Consider the following 25249-nt stretch of genomic DNA (forward strand, 5'->3'; position numbering starts at 1 on the left):
CCTTGATTTTTTTTTTTTTTTTTGAGACACAATTTCACTGTTGCTAAGTTACCTAGGCTGGGTTCAAACTTGGGTATCCTCCTGTATCAACTTCCCAGAATACTGGGATTGCATACTTGAGCCACTGTGCCCAGATGAGACTGTCTTAAAGAACTAATAAAAACTGGGGAAATAGCTCAGTGGTGGAGTGTGCATGAGGTCATAGCTTCATTCCTTAGTATCTCAAGAAAGAAGAAAATTTATCTATTTCTTTTTATCTTTTTGAAAAGTGTTACTAGAAAATCTTAAATTATATATATATATATATATATATATAGTCCTCTGATTTTATTTCTACTGTACAATGATGTTCTAGAAGTTTCTAAATTAGGATAAACCAGAAAGTCAAAAATTCAAGACTAGACACATAATCTCTCTAGAGCCAGGGCAAGAACTAAAAACTGTTACATGCTTCTAAAACTTTTCCAGCTAGGGAGACTAAACCAGTGAAATGTATGCCTCAGAGACATGAAAGAATACGAGCATCTAAGAATAAGAATATGTGATTTTGGTTATTTTGGTGATTAGGTAATTTTAAGATGTCTTCAATGTGACTGATACACAATGTTGTTCTAAAATTGAATATGGCAGCACAAGGGTCATCAAAAAGCTGCAGTGCTTTCATTTCTTTTTTTCTAAATAGAACTCACCTTGCTTCTTAATCGCTGTGACTGACTTAAAAGTTAAGAAAAAAAAAATCTTTTCTTAAATCTTCAGTGACTGATTTGGAGAAATAAGCATTTAGTCAACTTTGTTTTGCCATTACTAACCTGCATTTCGTATTTCAGAGTCATGTGGAAGCACCAGGATCCCATTCCTACCACTGAAATTAAAACAAATACAAAAAACCAATTAGCATGAAATTCTTCGGGGATGATCACAGACCTAACAGTAAAACATTTCAAAGCACCTAATTTTAAGGGAAATGAAGTTTACAAACTCTTCTGGCATACTTGATTAGCTACTTTTAAGACTTCCTCGGATTTCAACTAAAAACTGTATGCATACTAAGAGCTAATTGCTTATATTTGTTCTCAAATCTGTTAAACTAGTGACTCATCAAAAATACTGTAAAAGAAAGCCATCATTTGTATAAGAACTATTTAAAATACTTAGGATAGACTCTAAAAAAGTAAGTGGCTAACCAAAACTCCTGTTCAATTAGGTGTGGGTAACCTGTCAGTAAAAGTTTGGGGAAAATAGTGAAAATCAAAAAAAGAATCTATATTCAAGTTCTTCCTGAATACCTCTAATTTAAATTGTTTTTACTTTCAAGTTTTAAAAATGTATGAAATTCAAGAAAAATTCAAGAAAATCTAAGTAGAAAATTGGGATTTCATATTAGAATGATATGAGACCACCTGAGTCATCCTTGCTTTTTAAAAAAATCACTGTATGTATTGCTATTACATTATTTTTACTTCTCAAAATGAGATGGAGGAAATAGTTACTGTATTCATTTCACCAGAGAAAACACAAAGTGGGATGACTGGGGTTTTATTTTCAAAAGGGAAATTATGTTTGGGAGTGATAGCACATGCTTGTAATCCCAGCACTTGGGAGGCTGACCCAGGGATCAACATCAGTTTGAGACCCGCCTGGATACATGGACTGTTAAGGCCAGATTGAACTATGTAGCTAGTAAAAACAAAACAAAATAAAACACTAAGAATCCAAAACAAAACCAAACAAACAAAAATGGGGGGGGGGGAACGACTAGAATGTACAAAGTGGATAAACTACTTAATGGCAAAGAAAAACAAACCTATAAGTTATTTAAAGTCACACAAAATACTATAAATAAAACAATAAAAATGAGGTGAGATGACAATTCATCTTGAAAAGAGAATGGCCATTTCATGCCTCCCTTGAGGACTGTTCTCTTGCTATTGTTGAATTATATAGCATTAAAAGTCTGATTTTTCAGGCCTCTCTGAGCCCTACCCAGTGATTGCTTAGCTGCCTGCATTCCACCTGGTGTGAAAGAAAGTGCATGCAGCGGTATCCAGTCCGTGGAAGCTTTGGCACTTTCCTAGGAGACTGGTAAGACCCCACCTCACCTCCCACACCACAGGAGGATACACCAGGAGGCCCTTCTGGGCCTATGTGGGCCACACCCAGCAACTCCCCAGCTGCTGCCTTACACTGGCAAGCTGAAAGTGCACATAGCACTCTCCAGCCCAGCCCACCAGGAGCTTGGTGCTTGGCTCTTACATCTATAAGGCCCCACCTCACAATCCCACGTGGCCAGAGCCATCTGGTAAGGTCTGTCTAAGGACCAACACTAAACTGGGGAAACTCCCTACAATAGGAATGGATATTCTCAACCCAAGAAACAACTAAGATCTTGCATTTGGCTTCCTTAAGGGAATATAGGACAATGACAAAACGAAAGAGCAAAATGCAATTTCAAACCTCCAGCCCATCCCAACCACGCCTAGGAGACATGGACATAAAAGAAAATATAGGCCATACACCTGAGTCTCCTGAAATGACAGCAACTGACATAAGGAAACAACTCCAGGAGGCTACAAAAGAACTCAGATCAGAAATAATCTCCATGTAAAAGAAGAAATGATAAATATAATGAAAGAAATGCTGAACATATCTAAAGAAGACATAGTTAAAAAATTAGAGGAACAATGTAAAAATATGGAAACCTTGAATGAACAATATAAGAAACAGAATGCATGAAACAGATTCAAAAAGATATACAGAAAATCAAAAATTCCATTGAAAGTTGGCCAAACTGCCTCAATGAAAGTGAAGATTGACTTTCAGACCTCAAAAACAAGAGTGCAGCCAGTAAACAGGAAAGATCTTTTACAAATAATAAGGAATCAGAAAAGAACAATTCAACAGCTGAAAGATGATGCAAAGAAAAACAATATAAGATAGGGATAAACGAAAAAGAACATGACAACACAAATGATATCAAGAGGCTATTTACAGAAGTAATAGCTGAGAATCTCTCAAACATGAGAATGGAAACTGACATACAGATCAGTGAAGCACACAGAACTCCAAATAGTCATAACCAAAAGAAAACTACACCTAGACATATAATAATCAACATCCTAGATATCCAACATAAGAACAGAATATTAAAAGCTGTTAGAGAGAAGAGACAGATCACCTATAAAGGAAAGCCTATCAGAATCACAGCAGACTTCTAAACACAAACAATGAAGTCAAGAACAGAAAGAAGTTAGTATTTCACATCCTAAAGGAAAATGACTTCCAACCGAGACTGATGCACCCTGGAAAAGTATCCTTCAAAGTTGATGGACAAATAATACTTTCATGAAAAAGAATAGCTGAAAACCTTCATGACCACCAAACCAACCCTACAAAGAATACTGAAAGACATTCTAGATAGACATAGGAAAAACCACTAAACAAGCCTAACAACTAAACAGAGTGGAAAGATTGAGAATCAACAGCAGAAAGATAACATGTCAAAAATAAACAACTATATTTCACTTATAACCATTAATGTAAACGGCCTCACTTCACCAATTAAAAGAAAGAGATTGGCAGAATGGATCAAGAAACTATCCAACCATATGCTGTCTACAAGAAAACCATCTAATCCAAAAGGAAACTCATAGACTGAAAGTCGAAGTGTGGAAAACAATTCTCCATGCAACAGGAACACCGCCCCCCCCCAAAAAAAAGCAGAGTTAGCCATTCTGTTTGCAGACAATGTGAACTTCAAATCAAGAACAATCCAAAGAGATAAAGAAGGCCACTACATACTAGTTAGGGGAAAACATCAAGAGCAACAGATAACAATCTTAAATATATATGCACCAAATATGAGAGCACCAGCTATACAAAATAAATGATAGAAATGAAAAGTCAAATAAGCAATAATACAATTATAATGTGAGACCTTACCATCCCAGTGACACAAGGAGACAGATCAGCTAGACAGAAACTCAGCACAGAAATAACACAACTGAATCACACCCATGAACAAATGTACTTGGTGGATGTATACAGAGTGTTCCAGCCAACAACACCGGAATATACATTCTTCTCAGCAGCACATGGGACATTCTCTAAAATAGACCATATAATAGCCCAAAGAACATGCTTAAGTAAATGCAAAAGAACTGAAATTATTCCATGCATGTTTTCAGATCATAATATCATGAAACTAGAATTTAATTACAGAAGAAACTGCAAAAACCCCACAAACACATGTAAATTGAATAATACACTCCTGAGCAATCTGTGGGTCACAGAGGAAATTAAAGAGCAATCAAACAGTATCTACAAGCAAATGAAAATATAAATACAACTTACCAGAACCTGTGGGATGCAATGAAAGCAGTCCTCAAGAGGAAAATTTATTGCGGTGAATTCCCACATCAGGAAAACAGAACGAACACAAATAAACAACCTGATGCAACACCTCAAACATCTAGAAAAAGAAGAGCAAGTCAAGCCCAAAGCCAAAAGAAGAGAGGGAATTATAAAAATCAGAGCAGAAATCAATACAATAGAGACTAAAAAAATATAAAGAATCAATGAATCAAAGATTTGGTTCTTTGAAAGAATAAATAAACTGATAAGCCTCTAGCTACCCTTATTAAAAAAAAGGAAAGAAAAAACTCAAATTCATGCAATAAGGAATGAAAAGGGTGAAATCACTACAGATCCTGTGGAAATACAGAAGATCATCAACACCTATTTCAAAAACCTCTACTCTCATAGGCTTGGTAACACAGAAGAAATGGACACAGACCTAGAAACATATGAAGTACCAAAGCTGGATCAAGAAGATGTAAAACTGCTGAATAACCCAATTTCAATTGATGAAATTGAAAATGTAATTAAAACCATATCAACAAAGAAAAGCCCAGGTCCAGATGGATTCACTACAGAATTTTACAAGAAATACAAAGAAGACTTCATGCCGATAATCTTCAAACTCTTTAATGAAATCGAAAAGGAAGCAATTCTTCCTGTCATTCCTGGAAGCAAATATTACTCTAGTACCAAAACCTGAGAAAGACCCAACTAAAAAAGAGGACTACAGGCCAATCTCCTTAATGAACACAGATGCAAAAATTCTTAATAAAATATTGGCAAACAGGATGCAGCAAATCATCAAGAAGATTATACACCATGATCAAGTGGGATTCATCCCAGGAATGCAGGGATGTTTCAACATATGCAAATCAATCAATGTAATCTACCACATCAATAAAACCAAAAATAAGAATCACATGATCATTTCTATAGATGCAAAAAAAAAGCTTTTGCTAATGTCCAACACTCATTCATGGTAAGAACCTTACAGAAAATAGGAATACATGGTCTTTACCTCAATATGATAAAAGCCATCTATGACAAACCAACAGCCAGCATCATATTAAACAACCAAAAACGGAAAGCTTTTACCCTAAAATCAGGAACAAGAGAAGGATGTCCATTATCATCACTCCTATTCAATATAGTGCTGGAAATACTAGCCAGAGCTATTAGACTAGAGAGAAATAAAAGGAATAAGGATAGGAAAAGAAGAAGTTAAATTATCATTATTTGCAGATGACATGATACTCTACATAGAAGACCCCCAAAACTCCATTGAAAGACACCTAGGCATAATAAATAAATTCAGTAATATAGCTGGATACAAAGTCAACACTTGAAAATCAACAGCATTCCTATACACAAACAACAAATTCACTGAGAGACAAGCGAAGCCACACTCTTCACAATAGCATCCAAAAAAAATGAATTACTTAGGAATCAGTATAACAAAGGAAGTAAAAGACCTACTCAGGGAAAATTATAATACTCTGAAAATAGAAATTGAAGAGGATATCAGAAAATGGAAAGACATTCCCTGTTCATGGATAGGAAGAACAAATATTGTGAAAATGGCCATTCTCCCAAAATTGTTATACAGATTTAATGCAATTCCCATCAAAAATACCATAAGTATACATCACAGACCTACAGAAATAATTCGTAAAATTCATCTGAAACCAGAAAAGGCCTAGAATAGCAAAGGCAATTCTGACCAAAAAGGAAAGGCAAGAGGCATCACAATTCTTGAAGTTATATTATAAAGCTACTGTAATAAAATCAGCATGGTACCAGAATAAAAACAGACCTGAAGATCAATGGAATAGATTAGAAGATATAACTACAACTACAAACACACTCAGCACCTTATCTTTGATAAAGGGGCCAAACACATTCATTGGAAGAAAGATAGTCTCTTTAATAAATAGTATTGGAAAAACTGGCTCTCCATATGCTGAAAACTAAAACTAGACCCATGTCTATCACCATGTACTAAGCTAAAGTCAAAATGGATCAAAGATCTAAATATTAAAACAGAAACACTAAATCTGCTGGAAGACAAAGTAGGTAAAAATCTTGGAGACATGGGATAGATAAAGAATTCATGAACAAAAATCAAACTGCATGGGAAATACTACCCAGAATCAGTAACTGGGATCTCATCTTATTAAAAAGTTTTTGCATGTCAAAAGAAATTTCCAACAGAGTATAAAGGAAATCCATGAGTTTTCAAAAAATCTTAATGAACTGTACCTCAGACAAAGGACTTCTGTCTAGAATAAAGAATTAAAAAAAAATCAGACCCCCAAAATTCAAAGAACCAATCTAAAAATGGGCATCTGAGATGAATACACAGCTCTCAGATAAATACAAATGGCAAATAAATACATGAAAAAATGTTCATCATCATTACTCATTAGAGAAATGCAAATTAAAACCACACTGAGATTCTCACTCCAGAAAGAACGGCCAGGATCAAGAAAACTACCCAACAACAAATGCTGGAGACTGCGGGGGTGGAGGGGTCTTTTACACTGTTAATGGGAGTGTAGACTGGTGCAACCACTGTGGACGTCAGTCTGGAGGTTCCTCAAAAAGCTTGGATTAGAAATCTTATTTGACCCAGCTCTTCTACTTCTGGGCATATTCCAAGAAGAACTGAAAGTATTATATCACATTGATATATGTACACCCATGATTATAGTAGCACAATTTGTAATAGCCAGATCTTGGAAACAACCTAAATGCCCATAAACTGAGGAATGGATAAAAAAGATGTGGTACTTTTATACAATGAAGTACTACTCAGCTATAAAGAAAGATCACATTAATATATTTATAAGTAACTGGATGCAACTTGAGAGCATACTCATAAGTGAAATAAATCAAACTCACATGAGTAAATACTGTATTGTCTCCCTATAAGAAATGGTGAGAGTACCTAAGATACAAAATCCTCAATAAATACAGTGACAGGGTTAAAATCTTCTCAAAGGGGAAAAAATGGTATCTCAGGGAAAAGCAGGAAAAAGAAAAAATATCTAAATTTATATAAACACACAAGATAGCTAAGATGATTGTGCTACAAATTCAATAAGTTCATAAAACAAAGCAGTAAATATTCATAAGACTGGAACAATTTTGCATGTTTGTCAGGTGACCTGAGGAACTCTTGAAGATCACTATGTAAAATATCAACCTTAGTTCCGTTCCTACCACCATGTTTTGTAGGCCTGTATCATTACTGTTCTAGGCTCTTTGCTATTGTTATTTATTTGTCTTTTTTGTTTATTTTTCTAGTAATCTGTTTTGTTTTGTTTTGCCTTGCTTTTCACTCTAATGTAGAAAGGATAGGTATACATGTAGAGGCTTATACATGCCTAGAACTTCTCTTAAACAGTTTATGAGAATAGATATTATGTGTGATGAAATTAACAGCTAGCTTGAAGAAAAACAGACATTATGGTATCTACTGCTGGTTTCATACCATCATGCTGTGAAATCCAGTAATGCTTCTTTCTATTCTTTGTTCAGAGTGGTTTTAGTCTGTTTTGTATTGTTTAATTTCAACATACATGAAGATATGGACAGCTATTTTGAAGAGAACAAGAGACATTATGGCAGCCATTTATAATTGTCATATTGTCCGGTTTTGAAGGCCTGTAATGCCTTCATTACCCTGTTCTGATCAGTTTTATACTATTTTGTTTTGTATGAATTCGTTGTGTGTAAAGATATATAGACAATCATTTAGAAGAAAACAAGAGACATTACGGTAGTGACTGTAGATCTCCTGTTGTCTTGCTTTGAAATCTGTGTCACTTACATGGTTTTCTTCTGATCTGCTTTGTTCTATTTTATTTGTTATGTTTAGTTTTAACCCCCACCTTTTTGAAAAAATAAAATTAAAAAAAAAAGTCTGATTTTTCAGATACTTCTGGAATTTACTTCCTTTTGGTAATTTGGGCAATACACAAAATACTATTCTGCCTAAAAATTTATTCTGGTGGCTACTCTGAGATTTCAAGTTCCTCTGAAGGTAGGATAGCACTTGGTTTATTCCTTTACTATTTTTTTTAAGAATGGAATATATTTATTGAGGGAAAGCAAATTTGTCCGAGTGGTTGCCAAGGACCCTGTCTTTTCTAGGGATTTATATGGAGCAAATCCATGAGGTGAGGTGGATCCAAGGTAGAGGGGAAAATGGGAAATTGCAAGGTAAGCATGAGGTGAGACAAAAATAATGTCAACCAATAAGATTATGAGTATAATTGCACAAGTAAAATTGATCAATGGGATCAAAAATTGAAAATGGAATCAAATGGGAAAGCAAGTCATGTAGCAAGTGCCCATGAATACAGAATAGGGACACTTCTTGTAGGAGGCTGGGTTAGTAACTCTTCCTGGCTTCCTCAAGGTGATGATACCTATTCAGAACATCAATTCCTGATGTATATGTGTTTCATCTTTTACCATGAGGTCTGGTCCTCAGTGGAGGTGCCTGTCTCTTCCATAGTTGCAGTGTATCTCATCTTCTGCCCAAGCAGCCTTGAAGGCCCAGCCCTATCTGACTGCCTACAATATTTCTGTCTAACTTAGCTGCCTAAAACATTCTCCCCCTGAAGAATTACACTGAACTGCTGAGGACATAATGGGTGATGACTAATCTGGCTTCTTTAGGCTGAAGAGGGTTGCAGTTGTTCATCAGCTACAGAGGATCTATCTGAAGCCCCTCAAGAGACATCTGGCATTTTCATCTTGTATCCCTTTCTTTATTTTCCTTTTTTTCGCTGTTTTAAAAATTAAAAGACAGAATGAAACCAAAAACAAACAGAAGAAAATAATAAAGATCAGAAAACATAATCCCTTATCAAACTGTCACATCATTTTCCATATAGATTAACATTTTGATCCTTACATTTCTGTAAAAATAAAAAGACTAAACAACTTTGATAAACAAAATTAGAACTCCAGCCCTCTCCAATCCCAAGACTTACCACAAAGTTACACTAATCATGACAAAATGGCATTGCTATCAGGACAGACAAACCACCAAAGTACCAACATAAAGTCCCAAAACAGATACTCACATAACAATCACTTGATTTCTGGCAAAGATGTAAAAGCAATTAAGTGGAGAGAAGATTGTACCCCCAATAAATATACTGGAACAACTGGATATCCACATGCAAAAACCTCAAACTTTCCGGCGCACCAAAAATTTCTTAACACATCCAAAAGTCAACTCAAAATGGCTCACAGTGGGTAGTTAAAGTGAAGGCATGTTTGGCTTGAGTTGTTGCTTGGAACAAAATACAAAGTTTTTTCCTTATCTTACTAATAAAATAATGCAATGATTATGCATGCATGACATTTATTTCACTAATATGTATGCTTTCAAGGCATATCCATTTACCTATAAAAATGTCCAGTTTACCATTATTTATGATTGAATAGTATTCCATTATCTTTTTTAACATTCCTCCATTGATGGGCATTTAGATTGTTTCCAAGATCTGGCTATTATAAACTGTGCTGCTGTCTGGAGGAGGAGGGGTCCCGGGTTCCTGGGGCACCTCGGCCCGTACCTAGCCGCGCCTGGCCGTCGGTGTGCGGAGGAGGAGCTGCGCGGATCCGGAGCCGCCTGCAGAGGCCCCTTCCTTTGTCTGGAGGAGGAGGGGTCCCGGGTTCCTGGGGCACCTCGGCCCGTACCCAGCCGCGCCTGGCCGTCGGTGTGCGGAGGAGGAGCTGCGCGGATCCGGAGCCGCCTGCAGAGGCCCCTTCCTTTGTCTGGAGGAGGAGGGGTCCCGGGTTCCTGGGGCACCTCGGCCGTACCCAGCCGCGCCTGGCCATCGGTGTGCGGAGGAGGAGCTGCGCGGATCCGGAGCCGCCTGCAGAGGCCCCTTCCTTTGTCTGGAGGAGGAGGGGTCCCGGGTTCCTGAGGAACCTCGGCCTGTGCCCAGCCGCGCCTGGCCATCGGTGTGCGGAGGAGGAGCTGCGCGGATCCGGACCCGCCTGCAGAGGCCCCTTCCTTTGTCTGGAGGAGGAGGGGTCCCGGGTTCCTGGGGCACCTCGGCCCGTACCCAGCCGCGCCTGGCCGTCGGTGTGCGGAGGAGGAGCTGCGCGGATCCGGAGCCGCCTGCAGAGGCCCCTTCCTTTGTCTGGAGGAGGAGGGGTCCCGGGTTCCTGGGGCACCTCGGCCCGTACCCAGCCGCGCCTGGCCGTCGGTGTGCGGAGGAGGAGCTGCGCGGATCCGGAGAGCCTGCAGAGGCCCCTTCCTTTGTCTGGAGGAGGAGGGGTCCCGGGTTCCTGGGGCACCTCGGCCGGTACCCAGCCGCGCCTGGCCGTCGGTGTGCGGAGGAGGAGCTGCGCGGATCCGGAGCCGCCTGCAGAGGCCCCTTCCTTTGTCTGGAGGAGGAGGGGTCCCGGGTTCCTGAGGAACCTCGGCCTGTGCCCAGCCGCGCCTGGCCATCGGTGTGCGGAGGAGGAGCTGCGCGGATCCGGAGCCGCCTGCAGAGGCCCCTTCCTTTGTCTGGAGGAGGAGGGGTCCCGGGTTCCTGAGGCACCTCAGCCTGAGCCCAGCCACGCATAGCCATCTGCGTGCAGAGGAGGAGCGGGGTAGATCCGGAGTGCCCGCAGGAGGCCCTTCCTTTGTCTGGAGGTTTGTGGATATCTCTGCAAGCAGGGAGGGATCACAGGCTCCTGAGGCACTGCGGTCTGTGGTGAGTACCCTAACCCGGCTGCGATCCAAGAGCTGTGGATCTACCAAGGGGCAGGTGGGCGCACAGTGTCCCTGAGGCCCAGCTGGTCTGGAACCGCGGAGTTCTGAACAAGCAGAGAAGGGCCATTGGTTCTGCAGGCCCAATGGCCTGGGGTAGAGTGGTGCCAGAGTCTCAGTAGCTGCAAACATAGAAGGGGATTTTCAACAGATCCTGAGGAGGCTTTCAAATAACACTTGAAACACAGAAATATAGGAAAATGACAAAACGAAAGACCAAATTACAACCTCAAACCTCCAGGCCATCTCAGGAAACCCTAGGAGAAGTGTATTTAGAAGAAAATATATCCCATCCTCCTCATATATTAGACACAATAGCTACTGAAGTTGACAAGCAACTCCAGGAAGCTTTAAAGAAATTCAAACTCGAAATAATTTCCCAGATAAAAGAAGAAATGATAAAAGAAATGAAAGAGATTCTAAATATATCTAAAGAAAACACAGATAAAAAATTGGAGGAATTAAACAAAAAGATAGAATCCCTAGACGAGCAATATAAGAAACAAACAGAATACATAATGCAGATGCACAGAGATATACAGGAAATAAAAAACTCCACTGAAAGTTGTAAAAACCGCCTTAATGAAAGTGAAGATAGAATTTCAGACCTTGAAGACAGGATTGCAGCAAGTGAACAGGAAAGGAAAGATCTTTTAAAAATAACAAGGAATCAGGAAACAACAATTCAACAACTGCAAGATGATGCAAAGAAGAATAACATAAGAATGATAGGGATTAATGAAAAAGAAGGAGACAACATAAAGGATATCAAGAGGATATTTAGAGAAGCAATAGCTGAAAACTTCCCAAGCATGAGATCAGAAACTGACATCAGGATCAGTGAAGCATATAGAACTCCAAATAGTCATAACCAAAATAAAACTACACCCAGACATATAATAATCACCATCCCAGAAATCCAACACAAGAATAGATTATTAAAAGCTGTCAGAGAGAAAAGACAGATCACTTATAAAGGAAAACCTATCAGAATCACAGCAGACTTCTCATCACAAACAATAAAGTCAAGAAGAGCATGGAGTGAAGTATTCCAGATCCTAAAGCAAAATGATTTCCAACCTAGACTGATATATCCTGCAAAACTATCATTTAAAATAGATGGTGAAATACGATACTTCCATGACAAAGAACAGCTGAAAAACTTCATGAACACCAAACCAACCCTGCAAAAAATATTGAAAGACAGTTTAGATACACAAAGGAAAAAACCACTAAGCAAAGCAAATAATTAAACAGAACAGAAAGATAAAGATGCAACAGCAGAGAGATAAGAATCCTACAATTAAACAACATTTAACAGTAATAACCATTAATGTAAATGGTCTCAATGCACCAATCAAAAGAAACAGACTAGCAGAATGGATCAAGAAACAAAATCCAACCATATGCTGTTTACAGGAAACCCATCTAACCCAGAAGGATACTCACAGACTGAAAGTCAAAGGATGGAAAACAATTCTTCATGCAGCAGGAATCCAAAAAAAGGCAGGAGTAGCCATTCTGTTTGCAGACAACGTGAACTTTAAACCAACAATGACCATAAAGGACAAAGAAGGTCACTACATACTCGTAAGGGGAAAACTCCAAGAGGAAGAGATAACTATCTTAAATATATACGCACCAAACTCCAGAGCGCCCAGTTATATAAAACAATTATTAACAGAAATGAAAACTCAAATTATCAGTAACACAATTGTAACGGGAGACCTTAATACGCCATTGACACCAAGGGACAGATCGACCAGACAGAAAATGAGTAAAGAAATAACAGAACTGAATCATACCTGTGAACAAATGGGTTTGATAGACATATACAGAATGTTCCACCCAACAACATCAGAATACACATTCTTCTCAGCAGTACATGGATCATTTTCTAAAATAGACCATATATTAGCTCATAGAACATATTTAAACAAGTGCAAAAGAGCTGAAATCATCCCTTGCATGTTATCGGATCACAGCGCTCTGAAATTAGAAATTAATGATAAAAGATACTGCAAAAATCCCACAAACACATGGAAACTGAATAACACACTCTTGAGTAATCAGTGGGTCACAGAAGAAATTAAAGAAGAAATCAAACAATACCTAAAAGAAAATGAAAATGCAGATACAACTTACCGGAATCTGTGGGATACAATGAAAGCCGTTCTGAGAGGAAAATTTATTGCACTGAGTTCCCACATCAGGAAAACAGAACGAATACAAATAAATAACTTGATGCTACACCTCAAACAGCTAGAAAAGGAAGAGCAAGTCAAGCCCAAAGCCAAAAGAAGAGAGGAAATTATAAAAATCAGAGCAGAAATCAATGCAATAGAGACTAAGAAAACAATCCAAAGGATCAACAAATCAAAGAGTTGGTTCTTTGAAAGAATAAATAAAATCGATAAGCCCCTAGCCAACCTTATTAAAAAAAGGGAAGAAAAAGCTCAAATTCATGCAATAAGAAATGAAAAAGGAGAAGTCACTACAGACCAAATAGAAATACAGAAGATCATCAACACCTATTTTGAAAACCTCTACTCTCAAAAGTTTGATAACACAGAAGAAATAGACAGTTTCTTAGAAGCATATGAAGTGCCAAAGCTAGATCAAGAGGATGTAAAACTGTTGAATAACCCAATCTCGGTTACTGAAATTGAAAATGTAATTAAGTCCTTACCCACCAAGAAGAGCCCAGGCCCAGATGGATTCACTGCAGAATTCTACAAGAAATACAAAGAAGACCTAATGCCGACACTCCTCAAACTATTCAATGAAATTGAAAGGGAAGCAATCCTGCCTAAGTCATTCCTGGAAGCAAATATCACTCTAGTACCAAAACCTGAGAAAGACCCAACTAAAAAAGAGAACTATAGACCGATCTCCCTAATGAACACAGATGCAAAAATCCTCAATAAAATATTGGCAAATAGGATCCAGCAAATCATCAAGAAGATTATACACCATGACCAAGTGGGATTCATCCCAGGAATGCAAGGATGATTCAATATACGCAAATCAATAAATGTAATTCACCATATCAATAAAGCCAAAAATAAGAATCATATGATCATTTCTATAGATGCAGAAAAAGCCTTCGATAAGGTCCAACATTTATTCATGATAAAAACTCTACAGAAAATTGGAATAGATGGTCTTTACCTCAATATAATAAAGGCCATTTATGACAAACCAACAGCCAGCATCATACTAAATGGCCAAAAATTGAAAGCCTTTACTTTAAAATCAGGCACAAGACAAGGATGTCCTTTATCACCACTCCTATTTAATATAGTACTGGAAGTACTAGCCAGAGCAATTAGGCAAGAAAGAGAAATAAAAGGGGTAAAGATAGGAAAAGAAGAAGTTAAGTTGTCATTGTTTGCAGATGACATGATACTCTACATAGAAGACCCCCTAAGCTCCATTGAAAGACTCTTAGATACAATAAATAAATTCAGTAATGTGGCTGGATACAAAATCAATACTCAGAAATCAATAGCATTCCTATACACAAACAACAAAACCACAGAGAGGGAAATAAGGGAAACTGGACTATTCACTTTAGCAAGCAAAAAAATGAAATATTTAGGAATTACTCTTACGAAAGAAGTGAAAGACTTATACAGTGAAAACTATATTACACTGAAAAAGGAAATTGAAGATGATCTCAGAAAATGGAAAGACATCCCTTGCTCATGGATAGGAAGAACAAACATTGTGAAGATGGCCATTCTCCCAAAACTCTTATACAGATTCAATGCAATCCCAATAGAAATACCATCAACATACCTTATAGATCTAGAGAAATCACTCCTAAATTTCATCTGGAACCAGAAGAGACCTAGAATCGCAAAAGCAATTCTAAGCAGCAAAGACAAAGCAGGAGGCATCACAATCCCTGACTTGAAATTATACTACAAAGCAACAGTAGTAAAATCAACATGGTATTGCAATCAAAACAGAGCTGAAGATCAATGGAATAGATTAGAAGATACAACCACAACTACAAACACACTCAACCACCTTATCTTCGATAAAGGAGCCAAGCAGGTTCACTGGAAGAACGACAGTCTCTTTAATAAATGGTGCTGGAAAAACTGGCTCTCCATTTGCCAAAAACTAAAGCTAGACCCATGTCTATCACCATGTACTAAATTAAAATCTAAATGGGTCAAAGATCTGAATATTAAAACAGAAACGCTAAATCTATTGGAAGACAAATTGGGTAGAAACCTTGGAGACATAGGAGTAGGTAGAGAATTCATGAATAGGACTCAAACTGCACGGGAAATACTTCCCAGAATCAATAACTGGGACCACTTCTTATTAAAAAGTTTTTGCATGTCAAAAGAAATCTCCAGCATAGTGAAAAGAAAACCCACAAACTGGGAAAAGATTTTAGTGAACTCTCTCTCAGACAAGGGACTCTTGTCTAAAACATATAAAGAATTAAAAAAACTCAGACCTTCAAAATTCAAAGATCCAATCCAAAAATGGGCATCTGAGATGAATACGCAATTCTCAGATGAAGAAATGCAAATGGCAAATAAATACATGAAAAAATGCTCATCATCATTGGTCATTAGAGAAATGCAAATTAAAACCACACTGAGATACCATCTCACTCCTGAAAGAATGGCCAGGATCAAGAAAACCAACAACAACAAATGCTGGAGAGGCTGTGGGGAAAAAGGAACTCTCCTGCACTGTTGGTGGGAGTGTAGACTGGTACAGCCTTTGTGGAGGTCTGTCTGGAGGTTTCTCAAAAAGTTGGGATTGGAAATCCCATTTATTCCAGCTATTCCACTTCTAGGCATATTCCCAGAAGAACTGAAAGCATCATACCACAGGGATATATGTGCACCTATGTTTATAGCAGCACAATTTGTAATCGCCAGATCTTGGAAACAACCCAAGTGTCCATCAACTGAGGAATGGATAAAAAAGTTGTGGTATTTCTATACAATGGAGTATTATTCAGCTATAAAGAAGGATCGCATTGAGATATTTATCAATAAATGGGCGCAGCTTGAGACCATACTCATAAGTGAAATAAATCAATCTCGCATGTATGAATACCGAATAGTTTCCCTAATGTAAGTAATGATTCAAATATATAAAAATATGTGATAATCATGATTCCCCATTATGTGGCCTTGAAGCCTTATAAAATTTTCACTTATTAATTAGAAAGGCTTTACTCTGGGCTTTTTGATATGGAAATATTTGAAGCTATAGTATATGAAGTTTTATCCAAATATTTTAAGGAAAAAGACAGACACTATGGTAACTACTATTCTTTAAAAAAAATTATTCAGCTATTTCTTATGTTTATTTTAATTAAGGGAAAAACTTAAAAAATTAGGATATATAGTAGTAACTCTTTTTGATCTCCTATTAACTTGTTTTGAAGTCCTGTAATACTCCCAAGATCTTGTTTTGACTGATTAGACTCTGTTCCATTCTGTGCGATAGTAGCAAGTTTGAAGGTATAGGCAACTAATTTGAAGGCAATAAGATTCACAAAGATGCCCATTCTGGTTTGACTATTGTCTCCTTTGGAAGTCCTGTAATGTTCACAATGCCTAAGTTTTATTGGTCTTGTTCTCCACTGTTTTGTCCGGCTTTATAATATCTAATGAGATGGACAATTCCTTTTAAGGAAACAAGAGACAATGTTGATAACCATTGTTGATGACCTTGTACTCTGTTCTACATCATGTGCTATGTCTATCCTTGGTTTGGACTTACAGCTTTGTTTTGCCATATTTGACTTTATTCTCTCCCCCCCAAGAGAGTAACGAGAACTGAGGAGTAATAAAATCCAAAATGTATAAATTTTGTTATAAAAAAGAGAGGGAGGGGAAAAAAAAAAGAGCTCTAACGGATATAACAACAAGTGTGTTTAGGGATGTTAAATAGCTGACTATATTAATGTTTTTGGATCACTGAACACAGCTGTTTGCAGTCTCTCCGTTTGAATGTCTACTTTGTATTCTTTGATACTGTGATTTGAGCAACTATTTCCAAGATGATATTATGTAATCTATTAACAGGTGATTTCTTACTGTTATGTTTTTTTTTGTAGTTATGTATTATGTGTAACCTTACACTGCTTTGTTCTGTTTTGTGTTTTTCTCTTTTTCCTCTTAAATAAAAAAAAAAAAAAAAACTGTGCTGCTATAAACGTTGGTTATTTCCCTTTCTTGAAAAAATAATTCTTACAAATGACATTTATGTATACACATTTAAGAAGCAAAGAGATGTAAACAGAACAGCATCACCTTTCTTCATGTAATATTTTGTTTCTTTAAAGTAAACTAATGATTTTGGCTAAAGCCTTTCAACTTTATTGAGATATTTTATATACTATAAGATTCACTTGTTTAATATGTGCAATTTAACTCTGTTTAGTACACTGACAGTTGTACAAACATTTCAGTATAATTTGAGATCGTTTTTATTACTCCCCAAAAGAAACTCCATCCTCATTATCAGTTCTTATTTTCTCTGAAACCTTCCAGCTGACAATCATTAAAGCACATGTTTTTCTCATAGATGTCAGTGTAGTTGATAACACAATATTTTAAAAGACTCAAATATCAGTGTTTATTCTCTGGGTGGCATTGTCTTTCTACTATTTTAATGTGTCTGGAGAGCATCTGAGTTAATCACAGCCTAGAGAAATAAGCAGAATGCTTTTTCAGTGCTTACTTGTGAACTGTGGCGATGTGGCTGAGTTTCCTATGTCTGGTTCAGATTAGGGGACTGATCCTACTTTATTTACTGCTGTTCCCCTTTGTTGGTTTGCCTTCCTGCCCTTGTTTCTTTTGTCACTGCTTTTCTCTACCCTGGGCACAAAACAAGTATCATCCCTGACTAGACTGTTTCTTCCTTCCCCCGAACCCCCACATTTATTCATTTTTCAAATCTTAAGATTTTATCTTTATAATAACTGCCTCTGTTTTTATTTTCTTCACTGAGACCTTGTGTTTTTTCTCACTAAACTTCTTATAAACCTCACAGTGAAACACCTACATGAAAGTTCTATTCTTTTAGACATCCAGTCACAACCCCATACAACCTCATTAAATTCTGAAATGTCTCTTTTTGCTTTCAAGGGCGGGGCAAGGCAGAGAAAAGTTTTAGAGCCACACTTTGTTTCTAATATTAGTTCTACAACTTACCATGTGACTGGCTAATTTCTTAACCTTTCTTAATACTCCTTTCTTCCTATTCAAAACAGAACTATTGACTTTTATTAGGACTGTTCGATCTTTTGAAAAGTTTGGAAATATAGAGAGTATCTTACCCATCAGGTACAAAATTTTAAAAGCACTGTTTATACCCCTTTATGAACATTAGAATTTAACAATGATCTTTGGCTTTTGATGTACTTGTAGAATACAGATTCAAAAACCCACTCAACCAGGAGTTTCTGGACTATGTTAGCATTCATTAAAGCTGTGTAGGCAATGACAGTGTATAGCAAAACCTAGCAGCTATTGGCCTGGCTAAATATTTCTTGGATTCCTTATTTGATAGACTTAGTGTGAAAGGAAGAAGAAAACAATTTGATTTAAAAGGTAATGTTAAAATAGAACTGGGATACATACTGAAATATTCAGGGGGTAAAAATACTAAATGTATAACTTTAAAACAGTTCAGAAAAAAATTACATAGAATACACAAATACTAACAAATGTTAAAAATTTTTGAATCTCAGAACATATACAGAAGCTCACTATACCAATCTTCCAGTATGGAAGGATTAAGTATTACAGAAAGAAAGGTGAGCACAGGACAAGCAAAAGCAAAGCAGAACAGAGACCAAAGGCAGGCAGGTGTCACTGAACTGTAGGTTGCAATGGAAGAAATGAGTGGACCCAGATTATGAAGTTCCATGCACCATTCATTTATTCTTTTCCACTTAAAATCACATCTCCAGGGGTAAGAAAAATCATCTGTTGGTATATAGGAAGAAAACTTGTTACTTTTTTTTTTGTTTATGTTACTTTTTTTTAAATCCCAGTTTTCTAAAATTCTATTTCAGGGGTTTTAAAATATAGTACATTAGCACCACAGCATGTATACAATTTGTAAGTAAACATATACGTGAGGGTTAATTAAAATTTTTTTAGCAAAATTGGGAGACTATACATTTCTCTGCTTTGTAACAAGTGATTACTTTCTTGATACAAAACTTAGTCAATTTCTATATATGTGTATACTTTATCATTAAGTCTGCTTTGTCAAAATAGTCATATCTAAAGTGACAGAAAGGTTAATGGGACAGAAGAGGGGGGAAAATCTTTTAGCTATAAAAAATCAAAATTGCAAGAGCAAAGAGCAGTATAAAAATTTCACTGAAGTTAGTAATATCTACAAGATTTATTTTATAAAAAGATTTTAATTCACAAACCTTAAGTTGCAATAATGTAGTATACAATTCAAAATATCTGAAAGAAAGGATCTTAGACATTTTTAGCATAAAAATGATAAATGTCTGAAGAGACAGATATGTTTCACCTGATTTAAACTTACTGTGATGTATATTGAAACACTACATGTTACCTCATGAATGTGTACAATTTTTATGTAATGATTTTAAATATTTCATTAGATAAGTATGAACCATATACCAATAGTCCCACCTATTTACTAGGCTGAGGCAGGAATATCACTTCTACCCAGGAATCTGAGGCCAACTTGGCAACACAGCAGGATCTTAAATTAATCAATCAACAAATTAACTTCTTAAAAGTTATAATTTAAAGCTGTACATAAGTGTCACGATCTGACAGAAGTACTTTAAAAACTATTCCTTCAGTGAATAAACTTTAACAAGTCAGGGCCGATCTGAAACATAGGGGATGATAATTTTATAGTAAGTACATGAATCAAAACAAAATTAGAAGAAAATAATTCAAAAGTCAGAAGTGCAAATATAAGGCATATAGACTCAAACATATTTTCTTTAGATGGGTAGAAAAGTGAAGGCAAGATATATCACTTTAGATTTTTGTTATTTAATTCAGGAAAACACAAGGAAATATTTAAGATTATTTCTCTCAACTGAACTTTTTTTTTGTAATTATAGCAAAAATATCAAGAGAAAAATCTCCAAATCAGCTCTGGAAGCTTTTTTTCTTTTTAAATGCTGAACTACAGCAGTGGTATAAGAAATTTAGTTTAAAAATTTTCCCAGCCACAATGTTCTTCAAAACCTGACCCAGAAAGAAATCAACTGATGGTCTGAGATTAAGCAGCCTGATTACTCACTCAGACTTTAGATAGCTGAGTTAGGAAGAGTATAAGATCATGTTCCGCACAATGCAACATGCTAAAATTACTTAATATGTCTGAGCCTCATTTTCTCACCTCTAATATGTAAAATAATGTTTTAAAATTTTTCATTTCTGTGAATTACAATTATGACTATCATCTACTCTTTTTGGAAACTGTCATCAGATTTTTATAGAAAAGTGTATTTAATCTAAATATATCCATAGTTTAAGAAAACTCGTTGGTTCTATTAAAACACTAGTGATTCTCATTTCTGTCAGGAATCTATGTTGCCACCCTATCAGGAATAATACTTTCCTTCCCTTCTTCTCTGAGGCAGCTTGCTTCCACCTAGGAAGGGCCTATTCCCTTGTGCTAGAATGTCACTATCTACACAATTGCTCAAAGTAGAAACCTGAAAGCCAACTTTGAAAATCTCTCCTTTCTTTCACTCACACTCAATATCTGAATGAGTCAGGGACTACCTCCAAAACATGAGTCATTTGCTTCTCTGCAGTCTCCTCGAATTCCATCCTCCTAAAACAATGATCACCTTTCACTTAGGACACTGCAATGGCCTCTATGGATCTGATTCAGTTTTGTAAGCCAATCCATTTTCTACAAAGAAGCCAGACTTGCCTTTTAAAATATAAATAAAACAGACATTGTAGTGTACACCTATAGTTATATCTACTTGGGAGGCTGAGGCAGGATGATTGCTTGAGCTCAGCAATTGGAGGCCTGTCTGGGTAACATAACTACACAAACACAAATATACACAGTGATATCATTCTCTTATCTAAAGCACTCTACTGGCTTTCTATTGCTTATAGAATAAAACTGAAACTCTCAACTCTCTTTACCGTGTCTTAGAGTCAGACCTTTTGTGATGCTGCCCCTGTTTGAATCTCTGCATCCTCATATTTTGCCACTTTGTGCTTTGATTGTTAAGGCATAACACGGGAAAATCAGAAAGTACACAATATGTTACAGTGTGGTTTAAGTACTTTGCTAGAGATAGGCACTGTATTGAATGGGAGCTTGGAAAAAGAGTCATCTAATCCTGGCAGGAAAGTGAGGAATGGTTAAACTAAAAGAAGCAGACATGGCTAGAGAATATAGGTCAGTTTAGTAAACCAATATTTACTACTAACATACAATAATTTATCAGGAGGCACATATGTTTTTAAAATCATAATTTATCAGGAGGCACATATGTTTTAAAAATTATCCAAATGACCACAAAATTTTGTGGATAAGTTGTTTTGTGGATAAACCAAAGAAACAAACGTCCAATGTGTGAAAACAAAATAACATTTATTCATCCTTAATTTGCAAAAATTAGAACTTAAACCTTTTTTTTGACAGTGATTCCTGACACTCATGGTGATCCTTCTACCTTAGCGTTCTGCGTGCTGGGGTTACAGGCTTGTGCAACCACGTCCAGCCCTAAAGTTTTTCTTCTCTTCATTTTGCATGCCAACTAACTGATTCAGTCACAAAGAGAAATATAAAACATTTGATCAATATCAGGGGTGACATTTTAGCCAACATTTTGGCATGATATTTCATTTAAAGAGTTTCATTTATTTTGCTTGTTTAATGCATCAAAATTAATATAAAACAGTATTGAGAACAAATCCTCCCCATATAGCCATTATCCAAAATGAAATGATGCAAAAAGAGTAATGGAATTGGAATAAGGAGGTCAAGGTACCAAATGCATCTTTCAATTAGATATTCATATTCAAAACACTTTACTATAGTTTTAAGAAGCTGAGGCATATATAGAATCTGACTTCATTGGAACTTCTTAATTCAAGTATTTTGGCTAACTACCAGCCAAAATTTTTCAAGGTTACAACAGAACACAAATAAAATCAGAAACACATTTATTTTGACACATCTGACCACACTGGAAAGAGTACAAGGATTTGGGAATCAGCCCCAAATGAAAATCCCTGATTTATCACTTTTTAAAAAAATATATCAATTTTAAAAATTCAAACTGGGCATGGTGATACACACCTATAATCTCAGCATTTGAAAGGCTGAGGAAGGAATTTGTGGCCTGGAGTTTGTGGTCAGCCTGGGTTATATAGTGAGTTCAAGTCAGCCTGAACTCTATACTGAGACTCTGTCTCAAAAAGTCAAAAACAAACAAAAAAGTGTTTAAATTTTTTTGAGATTTAGTTGTCTCAGCTAAACAAAAAGGATAATATGTGAGGATTGCTGGCATAAAACAGGAACCAACACATTTTATTTTCTAATTCCTAATTCAAGCTATGAAAAAACTGATACACATACAGTAATTAGATTTTAAGAGCAAATTAGCTTATTTACCATGTGAAAAATTTAAATGCTTCCAATATATAAGTTCCTTTTCAATCACATCATGGTTTTACCACAATGCATACCAAGGGATCTAGAATAAAAAATACAATGAGAAGATCATATAATAGTCAAAGGCATAACAGCTTAATGTGTGATTATTTTAAAATATAGTTTCTTTAAGAAGACACTATAAAACTGGGATAACCCAGTAACAGGTAATAAATAAAAAAAACCTAACAACTAAGAAAATCCCAGGACCCAGTGGATTTGCCATTGAATTCTACTAGAACTTCAGGAAATATCTAACATCAATATTCCTGAAACCAAAGAAACTAAAAAGGAAGGGATATTCCTAAAGTCATTCTTGGAAGCTAGAATTATCCTGATTCCAAAACTAAACAAGAACCCAATATTTCAAAAAGAGAACTATTGCTTATAGTTCTCCCTTTAATGAACATAAATGTAAAAATCCTCTACAAGATACTGGCAAACAGAATATAACAAATCATCAAATGTATCATGACCAAGTGGTCTTCATCCTAGGGATATGGGATGATTCAAAATATGTAACTTAATAAGTGGTACATCACATAAATAAAAACAAAATCAAAACTCACATTGACCATCTCAACACACAGAAAAAGCCTTGAACAAAGGCCAGCATCTATTCATGATAAAAACCTGGAAGAACCTAAATACAGAAGGACTTTATCTCAACCTGGTAAAAGTTTGTCATAAATGACAAACTTACTGCTAATATATTAAATGGGAAAAAGCTGAAAGCTTTCTCTCTAAAATCAAGTACAAGACAAGAATGCCTACTGTCACCACTTCTCAAAAACAGTATAGTATTCAAAACATTAGCTGGGAACAATCAGGCATGAGAAAGAAATAAAAGAAATATGTATAGGAAAGAAGTCAACTATCATTATTTATAGACGACATGATTTTCTACATAGAAGACCAAAATATTCTACCAAAAGACTCAGAAAAAGGAGATTGAAGAAGACATCAAAAATGGAAAGATAGGAAAACAGCCAGACCTGCCCCTGCATGCCTGCCACCACTGGGGATGCTTGCTTCCTGTAGGCAGCCAGCGTGGGCAGAGAAAAATGGCCAGACCTGCCTCCACATTTGCTGCCATTGGGATGGTTGACTGCCTGATGTAACCAGTGCGAGCAGGGAGAAACAGCCAGATATGCTCTGTGTACCCACAGGCCACCATTGGAGACACTTGCTTTCTGTGGGCAGCCAGTGTGGGCTGGGATAATCAGACAATGATGAAACAGATTCAACAGAAATCCAGGAAATTAAAAACATCAAAAGCTGGCAAAACCACTTGAAAGAGACTCAAGATAAAATTTTCAGACCTTGAAGATAGGATTGCAACTAGCGATTGTGAAAGGATCTCTTAAAAACACAATGATGCTCATAAATTGTTAACAGCCTATCCTCACAAAGCCAAAATTTGAGTTCTTTCTTGTAAAATTCTCCTCAATTCCTCAAATAAATGACTCTCAGTTAGCTAGTTAACATATATATGTACCAGGTACAGTGATATAACTAACACAAAGGAAGAAGTCATCTGCTACCAGGGTTGGGGACAAGAAGAGATTGTTATATGAGCAAAAATATTCCTCCTGTTAGCACACTTCTGTTCCTATCTTTTATTTATCCTAGACCTCTTGTTCAATAGATTTCTTAGTATATAACCAAATATTTGAGACAGTAAGTTAGATAATTTTTAAATTAAATTTATTATTTTGATAATATCTTAATACAGAAACTAAAAAAAACATAATAAACTTTCATATGCTCTTATTTAGATTTACACATTAATATTTTGCCACGCTTTGTCTCCATATATTTAAAAAGTATATAAAATAAGCCAATAAACATATTATTGCTATTTTGCTGTACCATTTGAGAGTAAGTTGTATGGACTATGACTATGACTAGGTATATCAGCCCTCTGTATTAGGGGTTCTGCATCTGTGGATTCAAACCAATCATGGATTGAAAATAAATGGAAAAAACCCCTTGCACTGCAAATTAACATGTACAGTTTTTCTTGTAATTGCTCCCCAAACAATAAAGTATAAAATATAGCACTTACATTGAATTCATATAGCACTTACACTGAATTGAACGCTAGAATTAATTTAGAGATGACTTTATTCAAGTTTTGCTGATTTGCTCTATACTGCCCTCTAGAGCTTCTTGCCTGCATGCCCCATCCAGGACTACGTATACATTGCATTTAGTTGTCATGTTCCTTTCAATCTGAAACAGTTCTAGGTTAATTTATCTTTCCTGAAATTAACATTTTAGAAGCATACAGAATGGTTGTTTCCTAGAATGTCTATCAATTTAAGTTGTTTTCTTCATTTGATTCAGCTTACATACTTCTGACAGTAATACTGTGCAAAAAATGTTTTCTTTTCAGGCCTGGAGATATAGCTCAGCGGCATAAGCATC

General features: G+C 36.4%; 1 protein-coding gene across 7 annotated transcripts in view; it reads right to left on the minus strand.

Moving 5' to 3' along the window:
• Positions 1-25249, minus strand: part of Acer3 (alkaline ceramidase 3) — a 139332-nt gene that overhangs the window by 55833 nt on the left and 58250 nt on the right. For 5 of the 7 annotated variants that reach the window (XM_063256445.1, XM_023564620.2, XM_003468540.5 and 2 more), the window contains one exon: positions 810-862. In XM_063256445.1, the coding sequence (XP_063112515.1) occupies positions 810-862 (53 nt within the window). Of the gene's footprint in view, positions 1-809; positions 863-22780; positions 22863-25249 lie in introns of all 7 variants that reach the window. The other 2 variants (XM_063256447.1, XM_063256448.1) reach the window with 1 other exon arrangement.

The sequence above is a fragment of the Cavia porcellus genome, unplaced genomic scaffold, assembly GCF_034190915.1.
Source record: "Cavia porcellus strain 051 isolate PalLab524CR breed Dunkin Hartley unplaced genomic scaffold, mCavPor4.1 scaffold_9, whole genome shotgun sequence".
Lineage (NCBI taxonomy): Eukaryota > Metazoa > Chordata > Mammalia > Rodentia > Caviidae > Cavia > Cavia porcellus.